This window comes from Rattus norvegicus, chromosome 15 (assembly GCF_021556685.1).
Source record: "Rattus norvegicus strain SHRSP/BbbUtx chromosome 15, alternate assembly SHRSP_T2T, whole genome shotgun sequence".
NCBI lineage: Eukaryota > Metazoa > Chordata > Mammalia > Rodentia > Muridae > Rattus > Rattus norvegicus.
Genome location: NC_141548.1, coordinates 66,102,565 through 66,129,912, shown reverse-complemented (window position 1 = coordinate 66,129,912; position 27,348 = coordinate 66,102,565). Strand labels below are relative to the sequence as shown.

The following is a 27,348-nucleotide window of genomic DNA, read 5'->3' as shown; positions in this document are numbered from 1 at the left end:
ACCACTCTGCATGCACAGCATATTTTTGGTGCATATTAGCTAGTTAGGCAAACACATGATATGGATTCAACAAATGATTTCTGAAGTGGTAGGAGGGGCTTTTTTTAAAAACACCCAATGGAAATAATGCAAGGTATAAGAATTAATAGATCACAGTTTGTATGTTCGTTTATCCAAAACTAGTTCATTTATCCAAGATACTTGAGTGTTCGCTTCTGTAGGAAATTACTGACTTATTATTAAGTATTGTCCAAAATCTCACTCTATAGCAAAGCAGATAATTAGCAAAGACAGTTGTGATACTGTATTTGTTTTTGCAAAATAATTATAGTTGGAGTCTCCTTTGTGGTGTGCAGTGGAGTGCATCGCTTCTGCATCAATGAATCAAGAGAAGGCAACACCACTATTAGTAATAGCTTTTATTCGGAGTCCTCATTTTCCAGACAGGCCACATGAAACACAGCCATTAAACAATAGCGTTGAGATAAATCCATACAATGTATGCTGCTTTCGCTGTCGTCGTCGCCGTCGTCGTCATTCACCAATCACTTGGTGCAGCGAAGAACCTTATGAAATGATGGGACTGATAAATGCACACAGCTAACCTGCAAAAACACTGGGGCCAGGAGAGTCAGACTTTAATCAGGTCTCATTCAATTATGTTTCAAATCAACACATCTTGATAGCCAAAACTCAGATGGAATTAATGCTCTGGTAAATGCTGCCTCTTGTCAAAAGAACATAATTAGACAATAATGAGTAGGTATATAGTATGCCAGTCCTTGGTCTATTTGATGACCCCAGCAGCTTCCACTCCATTAGACAACAAACAGCTTTTAACCTGGTTCTCATAAAGCATACTGCTCATTACTACATGACTATATTTTACGGTGCCATTTTTTTTTTATTTGAACAGAGCCTACATCCTTAAAAGGAAGTCATGTTTTACAAGAGCCCAGGTAATTTCGGGAAAGGAACAATCAATTTCTCTCCCAGTAATTCCGCGAATCAATTGATGGAACAAGGTCTAGTTTTTTGTTGTTATTGTTGTTTGTTTGTTTGTTTTGTTTGCCATAAAGATAAGTTTGTTGGATAAACAAATAATGTGACAACCTTCTTTGAGATTCTATATGTTTCTTCAGTGTTTACTTTGATATAGCATAGCAGTGATTCTTACTATGTTAAATTTTAGTGAAAACATTCTCATCATTAACAGACAAGGAAAAGATTTCATTACCGATGTTTTGTTTTTTAGTTCACCATGTTGCATTTTTTTTTTTCATTTTGTTTCTTTGACTAAAATTTCCCAAAAACCTCTAAAGAATTAAAGGACATTTATTTTCAGTGTGTGTGTGTGTGTGTGTGTGTGTGTGTGTGTATGTGTGTGTGTGTGTGTGTGTGTGTGTGTGTGTGTAAAACGCATTCTAAATGCCAGAAACCCCTCAATTCTCCCCAATTATGTACTATCCATTACAGCCAATATTTCTCCAAAGGTATGATTTTGGCATCACAAATGCTTCCTTTGAAGCCAAGCACCAGAGTTCTACGTGAAAGGCAGGTCCCAGGGAGATGAATAAAAACAAGATTCCCCTCAACTATAGAAGCTCAGAGTTCTGACTTGAACTACCTCCAACTTGTAAATAAATAATCACTACTAAGTACAGATAATGTATGAAACAGCTAACACTAGCAGACTTCTGGTGACAGCTTAGAGTCAACCCCTCACACGTTGGCACAACCATTTCTGAGACTTGTGTAGTGTTTCAGATGCTTAGCAATACATTGAACAACTAGTGACTTAGAACTAAGAAGTTTCAAAGAAAAGCCTATTGTTTGTGTTGAATTTATTTGCACACTGCTTTAGATGTCACTAACATGGTTATCTGGAGAGTGAGAGAAAGGCAAAGCTCAGACTGACTAAATGGAAAGAGGTTTTCGGCAACTTTCAACTACCTATCAAGCTAAATCAATCAAGTAGTCTCCTGGTAAAAGTAACATCATAAAACAGACATACACGTTGTAGATACATAAAGAGTCCAAAACATGGTGTCAGTTGGGTTTCACATATACAAGATCCCCTCTTTTCTAACTTAAACATGGATGGATAACCAAAAGCAGGAGTAGAAATGTGGAAAGGCTGTTATCAAGAACCTAATGCAGTTCTCAAGAGAATAAAGCCAAGGGGAGTCACCCATTCTTAACCCAAAAGCAATTTTGCGAGTGAGGTAAATCTAAAACTTTCCTGAAATGATGAAAATATTTCCAGCAGATTTTTTTCATTAATTACAAAACTTAATTTAGTTCAAAGTTTGTTTTGCTTTTTCGTGTGTTTTTAGTATAAGGTTATTATTTTTTTTTGACATTTATACTGTTTCTACACTGGCTTGGTGGCCAGAAAAGAAGGCACAGAAATCCCTCCCAGTTTTCAAATATTTTTTTTTCCTGATCCAGCGCACAAACAGCCTTTATTTAACTCAGCACCACATTTTCCAAGGTATGGGCTCAAACTGTTTGCCATGAAGCTCTTAAATGCCAAAAAAAAAAAAAAAAATGCTGAAGGAAAATGTCAATCAAGGCATTTCCCCATCTGCTACTACTTCTGTGAGTGCTAATTTTATTTTCCCAATTCCTGAAATTAGAGTTGTCTTAGCCTCATAAGGAAATAAGTTGGAAACTTGCTAAATGCCACAAGAAAAGGTGCAACACAATGATGGGATCATAGGTATTATTCTCAAAGAACAGGAAGGAAAAACAGCCAGAAGGTCACAGAGATTAAGGAAAACACGCTTTGTTCAAGACCCAGCTCTCTTGACATACACAGTATACAATGCATGTAACCAGCACTGGTAGCACACATGCATTAGAACGTTTCGTATGTTTACGGACATGATGTGTGTGCACGCACCTGAACCACTGACAATACTTTGAGAACCAACCAATTCTATGATATCTACATAGGCAGAAGCTTCGTGTTACTGAAAACAAGGGGGGGAAATCTTCCAGGTATTGGTACAAATGTAATTCTTGTGATTTAGCATGACTTTAATCAAAGCTTCTACAAGGACTTGCACAGAACTATGACTGACAGATGTATTTTTCTGACCTTTCAGTTAGCTCGATCAGCTCACTCAAACACATTTTGAACAGAATTGTGTACTGTGTACTTGGTAGACTATACATTAAACAAGAGACTTTGCTCTGAGGCCCTGCTCCCCACGCTCCATGGGGAAAAGGAAGCAGGAAAAAACAAAACTCATAGAGTTCGACAGCTACCGAGGCAACACTTGCCATTTACAATATAAGCCCAAATATTTTTGCAACACAACTATATATTAATTTAATAAAATACACAATATAGCTCTTATACACTCAACAATTTGGCTCATATGCACGGAATCTGCAATAAATCAATAAAAATATGTCATTTGATGTAAACACATTGAATCTTCTTACATCTGCACATTTAAATGGTCATGTGATTTGTTATGTCTAAGACATTTTTTTCACTTTCCTGAGCTATTTTAGTGTCCAAAAATGAGTAAAACATTTTAGTTATGTTAATTTTCTCTCAGTATTACTACTCAATGATAACTCATAATTCAGAACTGTTCAAATGCAAAACTCACTGTTATTTATATATTTGTTGGACACTAAAATGCTAAATAGACATTTTAAATTTTTCAAAATTTTCTTCTTTAATGAAGTGAATAGGTCTACATGTGTTTCAGGACAACACAGACTATATCTTTTTACATTGAACTTTTATATGACATGAGGTGTCTTACAATGACCAAGGGTTTTTGTTGTTTTATCTTTTTTTCTGTTTTGTTATTATTACATTTTTTTTCTTTTGCTTCTGACTAATGGTATGGAATGGTCTTTGTGTTTCTATGCTTGGCAGGTACTTTATACAGAAATGTTTACCACAAATATGTGTTAATGTTTGGTGTAGCTTGGACTACTGCAAGGTCTTTTCGGGACTTTCAGTAGAAGCCTGTGATGTCAGCTAGTAGTCCACCACAGATAACAAATATGACCCTGCTTTGTATGGGTTTATAGGTAAACAGTTAAGTCAGCATCGATCTCGTGGGAGGACAGTCTTAGAGTGATCAGAAATACCTTCCGTCTCTCACTGCATACCTTCCTAACAGATTGTCAAAAGGTAACTTGTCTCATCCTCCTTTTTCTTCTCTCCAATTTCTTCTCTCTCTCTCTCTCTCTCTTTCTTTTCTCCTTTCTCCTTAAGCTTCATTAATTCTGTCCTAATATAAGTTTGGTCAAAACCATTGTTATTTCTGTAAAAGAAACAGCAGTGAAAATTTGAACATACTTGTGGGCACTTCAGATGTTCACTAAAAGCCTTAAAGCAGCACTGGTCCTTTTCCGTCCCTGTAAAGTGGGTTTTCACCGGAAGTGATCATTTTCAAATCAACAGAAGAGACAAGAAAACACCAATGCCTTTCCCCCTCACTTTCTCACAGCCACAGGGTCATTTCCCCGGCAGTCCTGCAAGAGCTTATCAATCTCTCTCACAACTTCCTCCGCATCCACGGACTCTCTGCCCAGATCTCTGTTGGGGTGATCCAACTGTTCCAGCACAGCTCCCATCTCGCTGGAATCCCTACTAGCTCTGGAGTGCACATCCGCAAAGACCCTTGCCATCTGCTCAGAAGCCATGAAGGAAGGGTCTCTTGGTTGCTTACTGGGTGACGGATACTGACTGTCAGTGGGCAGGTAGGAGCTGCTTGCTTCTGCTAAGGCCCCTGCTTTTGCTTCACAGCCATCCAGGGAGCCTTTTGTTGAGGCGCAAGGCTCAATGCATGCCTTGGTTGGGCTGCTAGATGCTGAGGGGACCTCTTGGAGGAGAGGGCTCAGGGCACGTTTGGCTTTTAAATAAGGTTTCACATTGGCAATGAGAATAGTGTGCTCTCGCTTGTCTTTTCCAAATGTACAAAAAGTCTTTTTCCCAGTGGGATTCACAGTTTCGTAAGTCTCAGTCTCAACGTTAGCTTCAACTGTGGGTACAAAGAGATTTGTGCGGTAATCTGCATTTTCAGCCTGATTGGCTGCAGGGAACTGTGGCATCCAACATCTATCAGAATGACCAAGCACTCGGCATTCATCTGTGCAATTAATACACTCTTCCGGTTCTGCAAAACAAAAGAGAAAACAACAATCCGATCATTACAGTTTCCTTGACATTTCTACTTGAGGCTGTGATCAGCTCTCAGTCGTCTTGCTTGACCTCTGCTCTCTTAATTAAAAAGGAAAAGAAAACAATAATTAAAACATTTCAGGATGGTTGCATAAACCTACTGGTTGAGACAATGGTTTTATTTAAGTCTATTCTCTAGATATTAACGAATTCCCATAGCCTGAGAAGAAGTAAAACGTGGTCATGGGAGAGTGATTCTCGGTGGACTACAACATCACTGTAACCAGATCCCCTGGGGATTGTAGTCTTTGTTCTGTGTAACCCATCCTGGAAACAGAGAGCTTCAAAAACGGTGGTCAGGATTCATTTGGTTAAATCACAAACAGGGTACGGAGTGGATCACAGATTTCCATAATAAGTTCTAAGACACTTTAAAAACATTTGATCCTTATTTTATTTGCAATTGTTATTTTGGTGACAGTCATGAAATCAAAGGGTTTCTTTCAAAGCTGAGTTTTTCCCTACTGAGAGTGGCAAATGGAATTTCCTATCACAGTGTATTATGAATAAGCTTGTCAAAAGGGCACTTTCCTGTTTTATTATATATGCGTGCAGATCTTGTAATCAATTCCCTTCACTTTCAGTTTTGTTTTTGATGTAAGTGGGTGGAAATGGCTTCTTCAACAGGTATAGTTCGGAATAATGACACTTCAGGATCTCCTGCACTTAACAATAAGGTTTGCTATGAGAGCTTGCACTTCGTTCTTTGCAAATAGACAGACGGAGAATCTATACAACCATTACTTAATGATTACTATTTTAAAGATGGTGATGAGGAAACATGAGTAAGATGCCTTCGCTGTGATGATAGCTATGAACTCCCTATTGGCCCCAATGTTTTCAACAATGTCTTTGAATTATGTCCTCTCTGCTGTCCCTTTCCTCTGTGAACAGTTGCTTCTGTTTTGTTTAATGATGCATTTTAGATCGGGGACTACCACCAGGAGAAGGAGATATTTACATTTTACCTCCATGTGATGGGAATAGAATTCCCGATACATTCAGGAGCCCTAGGGCTTGCCTTTTAATTGATGTTAGGTGATCCCTACAATACATTGTACACTCTACAAGGAAAGAGACGTCTAGAAACAATACATTTGACCTAGGAAAGAGCAAATTTAAAATTACTTGTATGGTACCTCTTCAAAGTCACAAGAAACATTTGATTTTATAGAGAAAGCTCATAGAAAATTCATCAGTCATCAACCAATTATACCCACAAACTACTTAACCGGAAGAAATTTGAGCCATGAAATAAATATGATTTAATGAAGTGCCAAAGTGGTACCTTTACAAGACAAAACATTGTGAAATGTCATAGCATATATCATTTACACTTGTGATATTTTAAAAGTATTTAGGTTGCTTTAGAACATATTTTAACTTACCATTTTAAAGAAATAGTTTCCTTGGAAAAAATGCAGTATTCCCTCTTAAAGTTATTATGTAAAGCAGGAAAGAATCTTGAGAGGCAGTCTGAATTATGCATCAATAGTGTAAAACAAGCTTTGTCTGAAACCTGTTAGGAGTGGCATGAACTACCAGAGAAGAATCTAGAATTCAGACTAAAATTTATTTCTAATGATTTGAAGGTTTGGTATGGGGTATTGTTTAGGCTGACTGCTCTGAATAGCATCCTATGGCTCTTGGTTAATGTTTTGTATCCTTTGGAGCCAAGCATTATAACTTAAAATGATTTACAACCAATACACTCTTTTGAAGCATGCCAACATGGTTTCACATTTCAGTATTGACTGGACTTCCATTTCAGCTATTTACATAACCAGCCCTGAATGAACTCGACATGGATTTAGGGTCAGAGAAAGACATAGACTAATGCAGATTTTCAAAAATGTGAATCGACCCTGAATTTGAAACCACCAACGTCAAACAAGTGTTTGTTCTTCATGGCTGCACTGGCCCAGCTTTTTACTCGACTCTTTTATGTCACATCCAGGGGAGCAAATTTTGCGTATTGATTATGATACATTATAAGCTCTTTAGTTTGTGATTATGCTGTAATTTTGACGCCAGCAGTTCACAGACAGTGAGGAAAATCGAATGGCATTTTTGTATAAACAGCAGAAACTATGAGCACAAAGTTAACTATAACTGTAAAAGTTCGAGTAAGAATTAATGAGTAGAACCTTCCTGAAAGAACTTAAATAAGCAGACAAGTAGGGAGATATAGAAAGAGACATGATGGCTCAGTGGTAGAGCACTTGCCTAGGAAGCGTAAGGTCCTGGGTTCGATCCCCAGCCCCGAAAAAAAGGAAAAAAAAAAAAAAGAAAGAGACATGATTCTATTCAGGAAATAATTAGCTAAGAAGAAAGTACTAGGCAAAATAAAACAGTTGAAAGTAAGAAAGGAGAGAATAATAAAAGGATAGAAAGAAGAAGGGATCGGAAGGAGTGCAGAAGAGAAGGAAAGGAGTGACGCAAAGGAAGAGGAAAAGAAGGAAAGATGGCAGTTATGAAGGTGAACATTTAAAACATGGTTCTGTCTACTAAATGGATAAGGGCCAAATGTACCCCATCGATGGTATATAATTAAAATCTCCTTTAATAAGCTAAATGGATATGATAAAGAAGATAAAGTCAAATATTTAGTCAAGCATAACAGCTATAAAAGAATATAATCAAGTTGTTTTCTGTCTCCAAAAGAATGGATAAGCAGAACGCAGAATAGGAAAATTGCAAAAAGCAGAGCTTGTGAACATAGATTTGATGCTTGTCTTAGACAAGCAGAGAGGCCCTAGGCATTAAAGCTCACAGCATAGTTGTTCTGAACCAATTTACCTTCTAATTTGAGGTTACCTAGAAATAATTCTCATTTATTGCCATCCTTCTGTCAATACAATGTTGTCATCCTTTCAAAGAATGTGATTTTTCCAGGAAAAACAGCGGAACCCTAGAGGTAAACATATGACAAAAACTGTGGAATTAAAAAAAAATCTGAACATCAACAAACAGAGGTTCCAGAAGTCTGAAATCTTAAGTTTCTAATTCGGTGAAACACCTCTTGACCACCAAGGAGCTTCAATCACTTCCTTGTTATTAGAATTTATGTTCAGCTGAATGTGGCAGTACATGCCAGTAATCTTATGACTTGAAAAAGGTGGGCAGAGAATTCAAGATTATGCACTACATATTCTCAAAATTTTATATATATATGATATATATATATATAATAACCAGTACTCATGAAGCTAAAATTGCAGGTCAGCCAATTCAACCTGGGCCACATGGTATTATTTTGTCTCATAAAAAGGAAGACAAAAGGAAGAAACATAGAAATGTAAAGAAAATTCAATACATGACATTTTAATTATCATCCTCATTGTATGGCGCTGAGTATGAAACCAGTGATTTTGTCAACAACTTAACTATATTTAACTTTAAATTCTCATAATTAAACACTTAAATAATTGTACTTTTAGCAGTCTTAGTGAGAGACTATGCATTATTTAGCCTTGATATTGAGAGTTTAATCCTAGAACATCACTCCATCATTAAACGCACATAGCCATTCTGATGCTCAGTGAGTGGTGTCCTCAATTGTGAACATTCAAATTAAAAGCCAAGACATTGAAGTGATGAAGGATTAGCAAAGAAAAGTGAAACTTTGTCAAATATATATAGTTTTGTAAAATTCAGGTGATTTTCCAGAATGCCACATTTGTGTGTGTGTGTCCACTATAAAGAAAAAATTCTTCAGTAACGTACCATGAGTATCTTAATTCAGAGTGAAGTTTTTTTAACTGTTCTTTTCTGTCTTGCTCTCAGGCAAAAACTTATCACAAATCATAAGTTAAACCCCACTGCACACTGGGACAACCACTCTGGAAATCAGTCTGGAGGGTCCTCAGAAAATTGGATATTCTACTACCTGAGGACCCAGCTATACCTCTCCTGGGCATATACCCAAAATATGCTCCAACATATAACAAAGACACATGCTCCACTATGTTCGTAGCAGCCTTATTTATAATAGCCAGAAACTGGAAAGAACCCAGATGCCCTTCAACAGAGAAATGGATACAGATAATGTGGTACATCTACACAATGGAATACTACTCAGCTATCAAAAACAATGACTTCACGAAATTCATAGGCAAATGGATTGAACTAGAAAATATCATCTTGAGTGAGGTAACCCAATCACAGAAAAACACACATTGTATGCACTCAGTGATAAGTGGATATTAGCCCAAAAGCTCAAATTACCCAAGATACAGTACACCGACCACGTTGAAGCTCAAGAAGAAGGATGACCAAAGTGCGATGCTTCACTCCTTAAAAAGGGGAACAAAAATATTCATAGGAGGGGATTTGAAGGCAGAGGTTGGAGAAGCGACTGAAGGAATGCCCATTCAGAGCCTGCCCCACATTAGTCCCCTAGATAAGATTGATGAAGCTAAGAAGTGCATGCTGACAGGACAGGATATAGATGTCTCCTGAGAGAACAGCCAGAGCATGTCAAATACAGAGGTGAATGCTAGCAGCAAAGCACTGAACTGAAAACAGGACCCCGTTGGAGGAATTAGAGGAAGGATTAAAAGAGCTGAAGGGGCTTGCAACCCTATAAGAACAAGTATGCCAACCAACCAGAGTTCCCGGGGACTAAACCACTACCCAAAGACTATATATATGTGGACTGACCCATTGTTCCAACTGTATATGAAGCAGAGGATGGCTTTATTGGGCACCAATGGAAGGAAAAGCCCCTGGTCCTGCCAAGGTTGGACTCCCAGTAGAGGAGAATGTCGGGGGGGCGGGAATGGTGGGTGGATGGGGAGAGGAACACCCTTATAAAAGAAGAGGAAGGGGATGGGACAGGGCGTTTAGTTTATGTCTGGGAAAACGGGAAAGGGAATAACATTTGAAATGTAAATTTAAAAATCCAATAAAAAATGAAGTAATAATAATTTAAAAAAAAAACTATTCCCCATTCTTCAAAGCACCCAACAGCGCACCTAAGGGAAAATACTTGGCAAGTAACTTGTCACGGCTTAGGGAATTTGGAGAGGATATGAGAGAATTCCCTCCCCTTAGTTTCAGATTTTCATGCTACCTCCAAAGTTTCCATGTTTTTAATACTTGAGAAAACAAAGTTTCCAGGAAGAGCAGAGAGCTTCCAGCACCAGATATACAGATACATATGTGTTTAGCTTCCCATTCTGATCTACTTAGGAATATATACAATGAAGTAATAACATCTGTCACACAGAAGTTTGCAATCTGTCTATAAATCAAGGTGTTGGTAGAAGTTCTGCAGTGCAGTAGCAGTGGCGAAGGGTAATTAGAACTCTTCTGTGCTTTGTGACTACCAACAAGATGTTTTTATTTCTGTTTTGTAAACAGCTCTAAATAGGAATAGAGCTTTTCTATTAAAGCAGTGCTTGGTAGTGTGTCTGATAATGTTGTGAAATTGGAGTTGTTTCCAGGCAGATAGCTCTATAAATAGAAGTGCATTTTTATTCTCATTTTATTTTATATTATTTCTAATTTAACTTTTTCACTAATGTAAACTTTCATAACACCTATTAGCTATCTGGAAAGGTGGGAGAGGCACTGACCTCTATTTCCAGCTAGCATGGTACCTTTTAAATTAGTCCTAGAGTATCTAAGCACAGTATATGTCTCAGATTCTCATCTACTTGCAAATTTTGACAAAACAAGACCTTTGACCATAGATCAGGACATATAGCTTCCCACACCAGCCTGCCGTTGCTCTTTTTCTTTTTTATCTTCAGTACTACATATAAATGTACATATAGGGGTATACACGCGTCTCTGTGAGCAAAGCAAATTCCAATTTCTTCAAGTATATTCTTACATATCAGAGGAACAGGATCACTGTGAACTTTAGAATCTTGTCAGAATACAGTTCAACAAACCTAATAAAACAGGTTTCTTTCACTAAGTTGGCATGATTTGCAGCATCCTGTGAAATGACACTTCTCTAACATAAACAGTGTTTCTTTCTTTTTTTTCTTCCTAATTTGGCTATGTTATTATTCACTAACTTGCTTTAGCCATTCTTTAAATCTCCGGAGCATGGTGTGATGACCTGAGTCACTACAGAGAGCTGGGATCTTAATGATAATCTATATTCATACAAATTAATTCCAGTTATAACTTTTGAGACCCTATTTACTAAAATATTTGATAAAAATATACCTGGTTTCACTCTTACTGCCTATGAATGGAATAGAGATTTCGGCATTATTCCGAAGAATGTGAAGCCAAGTTATTTTGCCTCAAAAACTATTCCTTTTCCTTTCAGTATAAAAAATTTAGCTTGATAGATAGTCTAAGTCGTCTGATAACACAAGTGCATTAGAGGTGGTGTTTTGCTTACTGAGGACTCACACGACTGCCTGCTTTTCTTTAGACAGCATTTAATAAGTGTGGTACGTGTATTACACAAGAGAAATGGAGAACGAGAATGAAAAACTGTGATGGGGAAAGAACAATCACTTATTACCTAGGCAACCTTCCATCAGTGCTTTGCATCCCCGGGTCTCTCACTTGAGCACAGGAAGCTATGCTGTTTACTAATCAAATACTGTAACTGATAGGTGGAAGTGAGGTGTTCTCCTGCTTTTTAGTTTTAATGTCAGAGGTAAAATATCTTGTTATGGTATACTTCTTACAGAAGGTATCTGTTCAAATGTCCTTGATTTAATGGAGAGAAAAAAACATCCTTCATATTAGGAGCAATGAATTTAATTATTTTATAGTGATCATTAATAAATGATAAGAATTTGGAAAACTAATTCTCAGAACGAAAATACAACAAAAGAAGCACGTGTACTTCATTTGAATGCACATCCATTCCCACTTCCAGACTTTATTTTAGGTGTGGGATGCTATTCTATCTGCTTTAGATAGGCAGAGAGCACATTTTGAAGCAGGGGTTATTATAATAGCCTCAAATAGTCAAACTGTGGCAGCATTGAAGTACCAATCCTCAAGCGTGCACCTGCATTGCATAATTCTTCTAAATGTATTGCCACGGCTGCATTCAGGCACCAGAAACCACTGGCCTATATCATTCAACTGAATCCAATTGCCACTGGGTATGTGGGGCTGCTTGGAGCAGTAGCACTTACTATTCAATGCACCTGCTCACCTTCAGGGATGGTTTTAAGTGTCTGTGACCTCTTGGACATAATAAAATGCCTATGGGAGTGGAATGTTTGAATGTATACTGATAACGTACAGATAGTGCCCAGCGATGAAGAAAAGCCTGAGACAAATTGAAATAAAATTTATGTTACAGAACAAGTACAAAACAATAGAAGGAATTTTTATATGGAAGTACTTGGTACATAAAGCAATGAGATACTAAACCACATTGTGGGAACTTATAACACAAATATAAGTGTGTCCCACAGCACACTTCTCTGAGATTATCATTTAAAATTTAGTTGCCCTCCTCCCCCCGTCTTGTTATATAGGCCCAGCATCACCTGGGGCAGTACCAGATGCTTGAAAGTGAAGGCACAGCTAAATGGGGCTATCTGTTTCCTAACAGGCACCCTTAGGACAACTGCCTCTCAGACTTAGTATTGTACAGTGACACAGTGATTTGAGAAAAGGGCTATTGCAGAACCGTCACATACAAAACAATGTAATCCCAGTGTTCCAAGAAAAAGGTTCTATGAGTACTTATGCTGTGTGCTTCTTTTTATTTAAAGATACCATGTCTGATTCATTGTCAATGTATTAAGCAACTAATTTGTGTCTAGTATTATAACAGGTAGCGGTTTATGGCAAATTAGTGACTTCCAAATTCATAAGTTTGTGGAATCCTGGCTCATTCCTAAGGAGCTTACATTTTGAGAGAGTATACCGTAGATTTGAATTCTACATAAAGAAAACAACTCATGAACAGCTGCATTTTGAACCATGTTGTAGTAATGTCAGGGCACAGAAATCTGGGGAGTGAGGTACGTGATAGTACTATGAAGTAATCTATACAAAAGGTGCCATTTGATCTTCATTTTGAAAGACAAATGGCACTGGAATGAGGTTTAGGGAGACTGGTTCCAGGTAAAGAGGAGAAACAAGCACAATAACCTGGTAGAAATGTACAATTCACAGATCTATGAGAGATTGGCTTTGTCACTTTAAGAATATATGTTATATCACCAAACAGGAAGAAAAAATAAAATAAAATAACTGTGTGGGCAAAATTAGCTTGCCCCTAAAAGTTGCATAGGAAAGTTCTGAATGAGGTAATAGCCTCATACAGCAGGCAGCGCATGAAGGTGATTGAGCCATTGGCCACACGTCTCGTTCAATTCTTATATTATCTGAGCTCTGAATGGGGAGGAAATCCAACAGCGTTTATGTCCGGACAATACGTAGATGGACCAAAGAGAAGATAGCATCCAAATGAGCCTGGTTTTCAGAAGACTTACAGCTCCATTCTTTCTATTGCTAACAGTAACGTGCTTCCCTAGTCCCAAAATTAGTCTCAGGCATGCTGGTCCCACATCTTGGCTAGTCAAAGTCCATCTTATCTACTCCCATTTTAAAGACAGTCTTAAAGTCGTTAGGTTTAAATAACCTTTCGTTTTTAATGTCTCAGTATAGATCCAATACAGATTGTGAGTGTGCACCAGATAAATGCTCCTCCCTCATACTCTACTATTTCCCCCTGATTTTCCAAAATCATCAACCAGCTTTTATATGTGTAACCACATATGTGAAGGATTAAAAGATTTTTGTAGACAACAAAAAGTCAACAAGAAGAAGAATAAACTTAAATAAAATAGAACATGAAGCCCGGAAGTCTAACCAACAAGCAGATGATCTAAATCAACAGGAAGAATAAGCATTTCAGTTTCAGATGATGAAAATATCATGATTTTCCAAATAATTTTCATGCTCCCTCCCTCATCTTCTCCAGATATTTATTATGGTTAATCTGTTTACCTTAAGAAATGATTGTGGTCTTTGAGGAAGAAGATGCCACAGAGATGAGAACAAGACAATGTAGTAGGAAGGAATGTTAAACTTAAAGTTCCAAAGCCAATTAGCGATCTTCAATAGAAACCATTACTTTACGTAATTTAAAACCATTCATTTATGAACTCATAATGTCAGCTTTCACATTGGTACAGAACCTACAAATTTTACATAGGAACTCTCTATTTCTATAATACATACAATTCTTAGAGCAACACAGATCCACCTGTTAAATACCATGCTTGTATAAAAAAAAAAAATCACAACTTCCAAAGATCTCATTTTAAATAAGAAAACGAGAAAATCCTGTCTGGCTATATTATTTCACTCAAATTTGTAGATCTGAATACTTTCTCTTTAAAACAATTATAATCAGTGACACCTCTATTGAAATCAAAACCTATATTTAAATAATCAGCTTGTTATCATTTTCTTATAGAATTAGTGAGTATCTGGGAATGAGTGAATATCTGCCCCACACTTCAGCATGTATAGTTTCCTTTTTTCTCTCCTAGGAATTTCTGACTGCCTCTTTATTCTTCTATCTCTTGTGGCAGTTCTGTGTAAATTGGGCCAGCTTCTTTTGTGTTTGAACTTAGCTGCCTTTGTATTTCACACTTTATCTGAACGCTTCCATCTACATATAAATTAATGTCTTCATAATTGTGGGGTCTTCAAAGGGTTAAGAAGCTTTCAGAAGAACCTAATTTATATGCAGTGTAAAACCTATGTTCTGGTACGCAATAGCTAGCAAAAGCTGTTTAGTTTACAAGGACAAATTTAAATTCTAGCAACTTAAATAATTGTGTGAACTCCAGACCAGAGACTATGTAAATTTGCTACTATTCTTTATCTTTCCAGAGGATGCTTTCCTTATGCTTTCATTGCCTCTGCGAGCTAACCCTATCTCTGATAATGGCACTATTTTAGATGACATGGATGAATACACTTAAGATTCAAGTCATCTTCCTAGCAAAGTGGTAATCCTGTAAGGAAGGTCAATAAAAACATGCCTATTAAGCCAAATTCTGTACGAAGCAAGCAAGATAGTCTTATTAGTGTCTCTCTCATGCCTGCTATCTGATTTCTTTGGGGAAGTACATCTATTTACCAATTTAAATCCTGTTGTTCAGCTCATTTCTAGCACTTCTTTGTCTTCATTCAGTTGCTAGAAACATGTAAACAGAATCAATGTCATTTTTAGCATTTGTAGAAAAAGAGCTAAGCCAGAGATAGCTAATCTTCTGCTTATGATTTAGGAATCAATCAACGCCTTTCAGTGAAATATGACTGTTGCTGAGAATGAAGTTTTAAGGAAGGTTTTAATGGCTTAGTTTATTATTTTTTTAATGATGTCCTAAAAGAGACAGAGACAGATAAGATTTCAGAGGCTAAATTAGATATAATTCCAAATGAACAGATAGGTGCCCTGCTTACTTTCAGTGTTTCTCATATATATATATATAATCACGTATATATAATCATATATATATAATATATATTAGAATATTAGCAGTAGGAGGTAATAAATATGAAGTTTATTTTGGAGAATCAGTTTCTGTCATAGTAATTCTTCTCAAACAAAATGAAGTGTGCACCATAGGTGTCTTTCCATGTGCATGTTCACTCACACAATATGTATAAATCATAAGAAATTCATAGTTTTGTTAAATATGTATTGTGTTAAGGGAATTCTTTACATGTCAGCATCAAACCAGACAGTATGTAAAGGTTATCTTGGAGTGACATATGGCAGGTTTGAATGTCAACAACTTCAACTTAATTTCATTAAAACAAGTTAGATATGTATCCATGAGCCAGCCAACCCTGCCATTAGCCCTGCCACTGGAATCACATAGGAACACTGAAATAACTGTTAAGAAAGGGGAGATGCGTGAAACCTCCCTGTGCCGTTGGTGTATTTTCCTACAATCATCTGTTGCTAGTACCTGTAAATACGCGGCAGGCTTATTGGAAGCAGATGTTTTCATCATGCAAGGTTGGGTCGTCCCAAGAATGAAAATTTAAGCGAAATCAATAGATTCAATTTCCATGTTCTAGAGTAAACATACTGAAATGTTTCTTGTAATGGATTTTACTGGCAAGGGAAAGACATTTTTCTAGTAACAGGTTTAATATTCTGTAATCATTTAAACATGCTGAAGAGAGGAGGAATCCAAAAATCAAAGGTCAGGAAACTCAGAAAGCAAAGAAATGTGGCCTAGTGGACAAGGCTGCTATGTAGCCAACCAAGGGCCAGAAGCTTGGCAGAAGCCAATCTCATACATACTGCAGCACAAACACTAGAAGTTTTCTGCAATGGGGTTTTAAACACTTCCTTATCTTAGAGAGCAATTCCTCTGACTTAATTGATAATCAACCACATCCAGAACAAAGAAGAGATTAAAAGGAAACATATTTCCCCTGAGCTGCAGTACCAGAAAAAAACAAAGTCAAAATGGCACGTGAACATGCTTAAGTTTCAAACTTGTAATCCAAATCTAATTTAAACCAAAAAAAAAAAAAAGAATATTGACCTCACATGCAGAACTCATTAGGATGTTCTTTGTTAATTAAAGCATGTCGGGCTTGAGGTTTTACTGTACTAAAACTGTATGCCCATCTTAAGAACAATCTGTTTTGCTGCCCAGACTAATATCAAGTAGCTGTTATTTATTTATTTATTTATTTATTTATTTATTTATTTATTTATTCATTCATTCATCATTCATTGATTTAAATTTCCCTGGTCCTGGTATTCACAGAAATGCTATTTTAACTACTCAGTTAGTGTTGAAAGTATTTCATAATTAGTCTTATAAAAAGCTTGAGGCACAAGAAAAGAAATTCCTATATGCTAGAATTCTTAATCTCTCTCTCTCTCTCTCTCTCTCTCTCTCTCTCTCTCTCTCTCTCTCTCTCTCTCTGTGTGTGTGCGTCTGTGTGTATAAAATCTGTGTGTGTCACTGTTTGTCTCTGTTTCTGTCTGTCTCTGTCTGTCTTCTGCCCTCCTTCCCTCTCTAGCTGAGTCTAGCAGAAACAAACTCTATTTGGTACATTACGGGGAGCAATGGACTAGGAAGCACCAAACATACTGCGTGCAGCCTCCAGGAAGTCTCCTGCACTGTCATAAAACTGCAGCAATCTCTTAACTAAGGCCTGAAATTAGTTTAGAAATAATATTACAAAAAATCAGAGTATTGAAAAATGCTGAATACAGAGAAGGAATCCTACTAAGTTTCTGCTCAAAAGAGACTAAAATCTTAAGTATGAATAGCATTCTTCTCTCAACTAAAACCACTTATGCCTTACATTATAAAGTGCATATATATATATTTTTCCTTAGCCTATAGTTGTCCCAAATAAATTCCCTAGGCCCACCCAGAATTAGAGTACAATTTTAACTAATATATTTGCTATTTTCTATTAAACTGCTTAGTGTTGATTTATAGTATTTATAAAAATGTATCTGAGCAGAAAGGACACAAATCTAGGTATTTGTAGCATTGCTGAAAGCTGATAAATAATATTAGGGTAGCAGTTTTCTGTAAACCCATTTTCTTTGATTTACTGAAAATATATATACATTTACATGCATTCTAAAATAACTGAAGTATTATTTTGCCTTTAAATTTTTTACATGCATGACTTATATCCTTATTGCCTATAAAACAACAAAAGTGTTAGACTTATAATTTGGTATACATGGGAGGGTCTGGCATGTTCTATAGACATGTAAAATAGTAATTTCTCAATTTCTTGTATATAATGTGGTCATGGTCATGTCAGACAAAACACACACACACACACACACACACACACACATATATATACATACACACACACACACATATATATATGTGTGTGAATATATATATGCTGAATACAGAGAAGGAATCCTACTAAGTTTATATATACACACATACACACACACACACACACACACACACACACACACACATATCCATACTTTAATGATCTCCAGGTTACTTCAAACATCTAAGACCCCATATATGCTATGTAAATATTGATACTAAATTTATAGTTAATAATGACAAGAAAAAACCTGCATATTCAGAAATAATTTTACCTGACAGTTTGACTATTTCTCTAAAACTTTTTAATACAGTGGGCCAGCTGTATCTACAATATGTGGCTTATTTATTTGATAATAGATATTTCAAATAGTAAAGTGTTTTATTCTAATTATTTTATAATGTTAAATCAATCATCATGACCTATGATATATTTGTTATGGTAGATACACACATGCAGATGTTAAGAAAGAATTATATTTAGTAAACATCGGCAATTGTGCTCTAAACTGAACTTTTATTACCTAATATCTGTCTGTGAATGATATTTGCAAGCTTCACTATGTTAATGACCTTGATAATTTCAGCAACCAAATGTAGATATTGAAAATGATAACTTTAAATTTTCTCCATAATTACTACTAAATAAATACTGATAAATATAAGGAAATATATACTTATGTATGTGAGCTCTACAAACATAATAAAATTCCTATACTGGCTGGAAAGGGACGAAAGGGTCGTGCCTAATGGGAAAAGCCTAGAACTATCCACTGGATATAAAACTGTTTTGTTCGGCCTAACCACAGTTTTGGGTCTCTTGGTGCTTAGTCACAGCTCACAGGCAGCTCAGAAATTCATACTAGTCATTGCTATGCAAAGTGCAGGTATGTCTTTGAACTCGTAGATGTATATCTGCTAGCAAACACATGATATACCCATGAGGAGAAAGTAAATATCAGATCAAGACAGAAACGTCCATAAGAAAATAGGAAATAAACTACGGAAATTTGTATTCTGAAAGCTAAAAATATATTTCTCATATGTATTGCCATTAACATTAATTTGCACTAGATTGAAAAGTAAAATTCTTCTATCAGCTGGTTAAAATTAATCCCAATTATTTAAGAGAAAAATGAAGATTTTTAAATAGAGTGTGCATGGGTATATGGGTATACACACAAATCTGAATTTTTAAACTTTAACTTAAAATCTCCAAAGGAGAGACAAGAAAAAATTTTCTCACCGTTTAAAGCTTTTTTTTCCCACATTACATTTTATCTCCAATTTCCATTCATTTATACACAGGAAATAAGGCAATCTTTTGTCCATTTCTGGCATAAGTTAAGCAACACAAATAAATATAATAGTGGTTTGGAGATTGCCAGAATATGCTTTTATATTTTCTCTACACAGCAACAATCTGATATAATCATTACCTTCAATGACAAGGATTTTCTGTATGTAGAGATTGCACTCCTCATAGGGCAATCAGATCTCAGAAGTAGATTCAAATGATTCAGTAACTGAGAGTTTACGAATCCAGAATATATGTGTAATGACTAGCTAAGGCTTCTCCTCATGCTTTTTCCTGCTTTCCACTCAGGTAGACCGCTACACCAAAGCTCAGCGTGCTCCGATTATCTACACCCCATCCTGAGCATCCCTCCAGAGGATGGTGATGCTGTGCTCCCGCAGCTTTTAAAATTCATGTAAATTCGCTTCTTTCGAGGCTCTAGGAATTCAAATTGGAGTGATGTAGAAAGACTTTTTTTAAAGTAGTGCACTAAAAGCCTCGAATAAGAGGCTTATCTAAGATGACCTGCAACTGGTTGTCTGAAAAACAGGAGAATTCGGGAAACTAGTAAACGGCGTTCTTATGACAGTGACAGTGAAGGACTTTGCTCTACACCAACAATGCACAGACCATTCATGTCTTTCTTTCCTGTATAGACCACTCTGCTGCATCAATTTCTCCCTTGGCAAAACGTATCCTGTCTGCAATGTGAAACTAGTACAACAGGTGGACTTTGCATATGTAATAACTGTCGATGGCTCCCTAAACTCCTTTAAGTACAATAGGCAACAGAAACCCTGGCTTCCCGCATTATTTATATAGTCTCGCTTCAACTCCACACACAGCTCTTCCTGAAGAATTAGCAGCAAAGCAAATCACTACTTTTTTTTCCTTCAAAGAATACGGTCCACATTTCTGTACTGCAAACGCACAGTCATATGAATGCCATCTTACAAGTAAAATTCGGATCACAGAGAAGAAAGCTAGCAGATGAAGAAATTGCTCACCTGGAGGAAGCGGGTCAACAGACTGAAGTCTAGTAGTGATGGTGTGTAGGGTGAGGATAGCAAAGGAAAGCAAAGTCGGGAATGCTTGAAAAATAAAATATTTTTAGTTAACAAATAGAAAGACCAAGGGAGACAAAAAGGGCCAACTGAATCATGAATCCCTCCTTATCATTTTGTTTGCTTAAATTAAATTCCAGAGAATAATCAATTCCTAAAAGCTATGGGCATTCACAATTCCTCAGTTACATAAGACATAGGCTTCCCACGAAAAGTTACTTAAAACGAGATTTTCATTTCAATGAGATGAAAAAATACAAGGTTACTGCCAGAAACTCCAGTCAATGAAAAAATGATATGTCCATTTATTCAGAAAAACAGAAGATGCAAAACAGTGGAAAACCAAAATTTAAGTTATTCTATAATACACCCAGATATAAAGGCTGATTCAAAATGTTCACTGCATTTTAAATATTAGTTACACAGTGTAGGTTATCTGAAGTCCAAACAATATATTATGTATAATTATTCCTTTAGGGGTCAATCAATATTAAGAATGTATTTACTTTAGCAATGGTTATACATCAATATATTAATCTGTATTCTCAAATATATAAAATGTATTTTATGTATAGTACCAACTATACATTTTTATATTGCAATAAGTATCTTTTTCAGCCAAGATATATGTTCTATGACTACATAATATTAGAGTAAATTATATATGTACAAATTTTAAATGTAGCTTTTAGTTAAGAGTGAAAACAGTAACAACACAAAATTTGAATTACAACATATTTTTCCTTTTGATATTTTTCATTTTCATTTCATGAGCACTCTGGCTTATGATTTCATAGACATGTATAATTGATCTACTTCCTAGAATAGAGAAAAAAAGAAAGAACATTTTGTTTTGCATGTGTATTACTGAAATGTGCAATGAATATGTGTAATCAATTGCTACCTAAAAGTCCTGCCAGAAACAAAAATGAAAATATAAATGCCTGCTGGTGAGCAATGGTAACTTCATTTTTAAAGCAATCTCATTTTCTTAGCTTTGTGACTAACTCCACATCTGCGGTGCCCCTCCCTTGGAACGAGAATATGCAGACTCTATGGTAACGCAGGTTGAGTTGTTACTAAGAGCGCAAACATTTTCTCAGTGTTGTCCTATATGCATTTCCTTCTTCTCTTCTACAACCTCCTCCAGTTTTCTGTATGCTGTGTGTGTGTGTGTGTGTGTGTGTGTGTGTGTGTGTGTGTGTGTTTCCATCTACTCTTAAAGCACAACTCCAACAACAGATGGAACTCCTGAAAGGTCTTCCTCAATCACATGTATAAATGTGAGATTCAACACAACAAATGATACACAAAATCTATAGAATACAGACAATCTCAAAGTATTCTTGTTACAGTGATCTCCTGAAAACTCTAAAAGGACATTAGAATTCATTCTTACAGTAGACAAAGGAAATGTGTAGAGCCTGTGGTATTGATTAATTTTAATTGTTATTAGATATAGTATCATTTCTGGATATAAAACCAAGTCCTCTGAATTTACTGCCATTCAGTACTAGAGCAGAGGAACTTATTCAGAAATATGGACTTTGAGGATGAGACTCCCTAAGATGAAGTCATACCACTTGAAACTAGGAGAAACAAGGAAGTGTGTCTGAAAGAGCAAGGCACAACTAGCTACTGACTCTGTAGGGATAGTCTCTGTATCTGTGAGACCTTACGGACTGTTGCTTTAAGGTACATAACACCAACACTTTGCTACAGCAACCTTTGCCAACTGACACTGCCTATCAAGAAAGAAACATCAAGTCATAAAGGAAAAAAAATATCTATAGAAAGGAAAATGGGACAATGACACACAAAGTTAAAACATGACAAGTTGAAATTACGTTTTTGTTTTGGTTTGGTTTGGTTTTCATGCAATGATTCCTAAATCCATTGGCCAAAGAGTTACAACTATATGCTGCTGAAAATTGATGACATTGACTAGAAGGCCTGACAGACCATAAAGGAAGTTAATCTTTTTTTAAGAAAATAACACAAAACATCCTGAATTAGCCATAGCCTTGAGGTTATGATCATTCAATTTTGGATTGTTTGAACTTATGATAATGAAAAAAGTAACATGAATCCAATAAAAATTAATTTTTTACATTTTCATCTTCTTTGGGAAAATGATAGGGGCTCTCATGTTCTGTTGAGGACTAACAGATCCCATCAGCTACTTGATTTTAGGGTAAGTCCATGGAATGCTGCCTACCATGGATGAACAGTAGTAGGTCGGGTAAATTAGATTAAAGTTCACCTAAGTAAGCTATTTGCAACTTTAGAATGGATGGAGCAGGTTCAGCCCCACAGAAAGTCCCGGAGGTTCTGTAGGATACTCTGTTTAAAAGGCTCCGAACGATTAGCTGCCTTTGCTTGTTCCTAAGATTTCTGAGAATTTTCTTTTCATGCACTATTATTGTATTTGAAGTTTCTGATCAATGCAGCACATTCCTAGTTCCAGAAGAAGGGACAACTTTCCTTAAGCTGCTACTTTGTCCATTGTTAGTGAAGAAACATTGTAAGTAAAGATATCTGCACACCTGAGTATGGGTATTTTTATTAATTACAACACGACAAAAAAAAAGCCTTTAAGGATTTATACAGTTTATTTTTGGAGTATTCTTTCTAGTCCCCAACTCATCCAGGTTTTGCCCTTCAACCCACCCAACTACATAATCTTCTTCTCTTTTAAACAAAGAAAAAAAGAGGGGAGGAAAGCCACTAAAAAGAAAATGTGGATTCTATTGGCTAACTACTCCTGAGACTGTCACTTGGCCTGGGATGTTGATAAAGTGTCATTATACTTAAAAAGGTGATTTTCCCTCTCCGCCCACCTATAAATCTCAACTAGCTTCTTGGCAAGGCATGTTGTTTCTGTCCACTTCTCTTTCCCCATGCTGTGGTTTCTGTCTGGCTTGAGCCTGTGTAAGTCTTAGTCATTCTGTCATGGTCTCAGTGAGTCTTCTGTCTTATTTTGTCTGGAAGATGCTGTTTCCTCTAAATGATAAAATAACCCTGCTGTTTCCTCTAAATGATAAAATAACCCTGGATCTTACATAAGCTAATTAATTATTTATACTATTCCTTTTCAAATTTATATTCAAATATATTACCATAGGTTTTTCTCAAGATATTGCACTTGGATAGATTCTGTAGAAAGAAAGACGATAAAATGTTTAAAAGAGAAAGTTTTTAAATAAAACAATATTGTAGGAAAGCTGGAGGGAGATTTGTAAAGATGGTGTTGCCAAAATGGGAGGCTGAAAAGAAGAGGGTAGTGACTATAAGCAGAATATATTGCAAACATGTATGAGTTTGTCAAGGAATACATGTAACTTTTAAAAATTGAGTTAACTCCAGTCTGTTATGAACTATAATAAAGCGTATTATTTTATAACTAATTTTGGTGCAGGATTCACCTGTCCTAGTCAATGCAAAGCTTGAATGAGTATCTGTTATCAGTCTATGACATTACATAATACTCCTCAAGGTGCTTGAACCCTGTGGTGTTTTATATTTGTCTATATCTATATCATCCATATCTATATCATATATATCTATTTGTTTATTATTTTAAGTGCATATGTATGTGCTTGTGTAACTATATGGGCATCATGAGCATACAGAAGCACATAGAGGCCAAATAGGGTAACAGAACTTGCTTTGTAGTTAGTTACAAGCAATTCTAAGGCACCATTTATGTGCAGAAAACTGGACCCTAGTTCTCTAGAATAACTGTAAACTCTCTTAACTTCTGATCAAAATAGAGCAAACCCAAAGTAGTATTTAATAGAAAGAAGCAATAAAATTTGCCTTTCTGGTTAATGATACAGTTTACAGTAAAATGTTTCTACCACATAATACAAGTTCACTTAAGTGATAACTCAAAGCCCCCACTTTATTGTAGAATAGTAAGGTACCTCTGCAAATTTACTTCAAGTAATGCTTTCTGAGGACTCTATCCTGATTTTTTTTCAGTAGCTTATGAATAGGAGTTTGATTAGGTGGGGCTAGATTTTCCAATAGAAAATTACTATTAAAGGTATTCCCAATTTTTGGCTATTAACCATTTCAATGACCCAGAAATATAATGGAAAAATAGGTTTCAAAAAAATTGCATTATTAAGTCTTTGGTTTTCTACAGAATTTCTCTTGCCTACTATATTGCTTTAATGAGTAAATTTTATTATTTCAAATCCTTTTTTAAAGCATGTCTAGGAAGACATATAAAGCCATGCACTCATTATTGTCCTTGACAATGGCTACACGTTAAGACGAAATCACTAAAACATTTTCACTTTTATGTCAAAACAAATTGTCATGTCGATAAGTTCAGATTGGACTGTGATTAAATTTCAGAAACTACAAATGTATGTAACTAAATTCTTATTCCTTTAGTCTTGAAGTGAGAGGTCAGTTATCTATGGCTATAAATATATCCCCCAAGGTCAAAAACTAATCTTATCTGAAGTTTTCAGTGTATGTTTCTCTAACTATATAAGAACAGCAACAACTGAACGTGGAAAAGGGATACGCCTGCATTCATAGTAAGACATAAAGCAAACTGCTCAGTTACATAGTCAAACATAGAGACTTCATAGCCATCCCACAATTACAGGAATTGTTTTCTGGAGTTTGCTCACTATTCCTCTTTTGTAATTTGAATGTATTTTAGTACAAAATAAGTGATTTTACTATGTAAAAATTTAATTTTAAATAGGCCTGTAGATTAGTTACAAAAGCATGCTAAGTCCAGACAGTGGTTAAATTAAAATAATAAATACAGTATTCTAACCAGCTCAAGATAACTAAGTGAGCCCTAGGAACAGAGAGATAAAACACAATTGGAGGTCAGGTAGAACACTATTGAATCCTCATTTCAGATACGCACAGGATTCCTTGACGATGTGTGAAACCCATTTCTTCAACTTAATCCCCATTTTTCTCCAAATCTTATTCCTTCACTTAACAGTACTTATCTGTACCCTAACTTAATTTTTTTCTTTTATAATTAGAAAACATCTCCTGGGTTCATTTTCCTCCAGTAAGACTATTTACAACTCAAAGACCATATGAAGCTTAAGAAGAAGGAAGGCCATAGTGTGGATGCTTCAAACCCACTTAGAAGTGGGAACACAATAACCATGGAAGGGAGAAGGAGGGAGGGGTCTGCGTAGGAGAGGGGGGGAGAGGAAAAGGCAGGGCATGTCTACCATGGAAGGGAGAAGGAGGGAGGGGTCTGGGTAGGAGAGGGGGAGAGAGGAAAGGGCAGGGCATGTCTACCATGGAAGGGAGAAGGAGGGAGGGGTCTGGGTAGGAGAGGGGTGGGGGAGGAAAGGGCAGGGCATGTCTAGGTATGTGAAGAGACAGTAGAGAAGTCTACAGAGCAAATAGAAACTCCGAGAACAAATAGAACTAAGTAGCAGTGGGGTGGGGTGGGGAGCCACTAGAAAGTCCCAGATGCCAGGGTTGTGAGAGGCTCTCAGGACCCAATAGGGATGACATTCATCAAAATACCCAATAGCAGGGAGATAGAACGTGAAAAAACCACCTCCAGTAAATAGACATGGTCCCCAGTTGAGGCATGGGGTCACCCACCCATCTAAAAATTCCTTTAATGGCTTCTAAATTTTTAATAAAATCGTCATATTTTGGTTATCAGGCTATACTTACATTATATAAGCAAAATCTATTGACTATAATATGCTACAATTAGATCAATAAACAATAAAATGCCTGTGGTGGTACAAAAAAGATTTTTGTCACTGTGCCTTTTTTAAAAAAAAATTTATTAGATATATTTCTTTACTTACATTTCAAAGATTATTCCCCTTCCCGGTTTCCTGTCCATAAGCCCCCATTCCCTCCCTTCTCCCTCCCCCATACAGGTATTTCCCCGATACATCCCCCTTTTTGCCCTCCCCTCCTTTTAACCTAGAATTTCTCCTGACTAAAAGAAATGCACGGACACAAATGTGGCAGAGTCTGAAGAAAAGGCCATCCAGAGACTGCCCTACCAGGTGATCCATTTCATCAGCAGGCAACAAACCCTGACACTATTCTTGACTCCAAGATGTGCTTTTAGACATTTCTCATATGGCTGTCCTCTGAGAAGCTCTGCCAGCATCTGAATAAGACAGATGCACATACGCACAACCAACCATTGGACTAGGCCCAGGACCCCAACAGAAGAGTTGGGGAAAGGGCTGAAGAAATTGGAAGTCAAATATGCCTGTACTCTCACACACAGATTCAATGAATGCTCCTGACTTCTTGTATGGTGCAAAAATGATTCTTGGGGCTTTAATCACTCTCTGTTTCAGCTCAAATGTTCAGTCCTGAGTCAGAATTTTTACAATTCTGAGTAATTAAAATTGAGCAGTAGCATTAGAGAAAAGCAGATGGAACTTAACTAGGTTTAAATTTTTACTGTATGTATTCTTTTTTTTTTTTTTTGTTCTTTTTTTCGGAGCTGGGGACCGAACCCAGGGCCTTGCGCTTCCTAGGCAAGCGCTCTACCACTGAGCTAAATCCCCAGCCTACTGTATGTATTCTTGATGGAATCCTGAAAGCTCTATATTGTTTCATTTTTATATCTGTAAAAGGGATAAATTAATTCTCATTTGCTTGTCTTGAAGATGAAATGAACTCATCTGTGCAAAGCCCTTGGGTGGGAAATTAGTGAAGTCTACTATTAAGTTACCATGCTATTTCAAGTTGGCTTTATCAATGCAAGTACAGTGGAAATTCTGGCTGAATTAGGGTCATTTGGGATGTCATTCTCTAATGTGATTGATAGTATGCTGTCCATTTAATGTAAGCATACAATGCACAATACCCATAATATTTGGGTGGTGGTTAATTTATAACTAAGGAAATGGGAATATTTACTTGACCCTCAAGACCTCTATGTCATATCCATAATGAATGGACTTGGAAATAGACCATATGTCATCATGATTTTCTGTT

The 27,348-nt window shown here is 36.4% G+C and overlaps 1 protein-coding gene across 11 annotated transcripts in view; it reads right to left on the bottom strand.

Annotated features, from left to right (window-relative positions):
• Positions 1-404: 404 nt before the first annotated feature.
• Pcdh17 (protocadherin 17) overlaps positions 405-27,348 on the bottom strand; it is a 94,264-nt gene continuing 67,320 nt past the window's right edge. For 7 of the 11 annotated variants that reach the window (NR_197215.1, NM_001431448.1, NM_001431449.1 and 4 more), the window contains 1 exon segment: positions 405-5,150. Coding sequence is in view for 10 of the 11 variants with exons in the window: in NM_001431448.1 (NP_001418377.1) it covers positions 4,468-5,150 (683 nt within the window). In the remaining variant the exon portion in view is untranslated. 11 annotated transcript variants of the gene reach the window in all.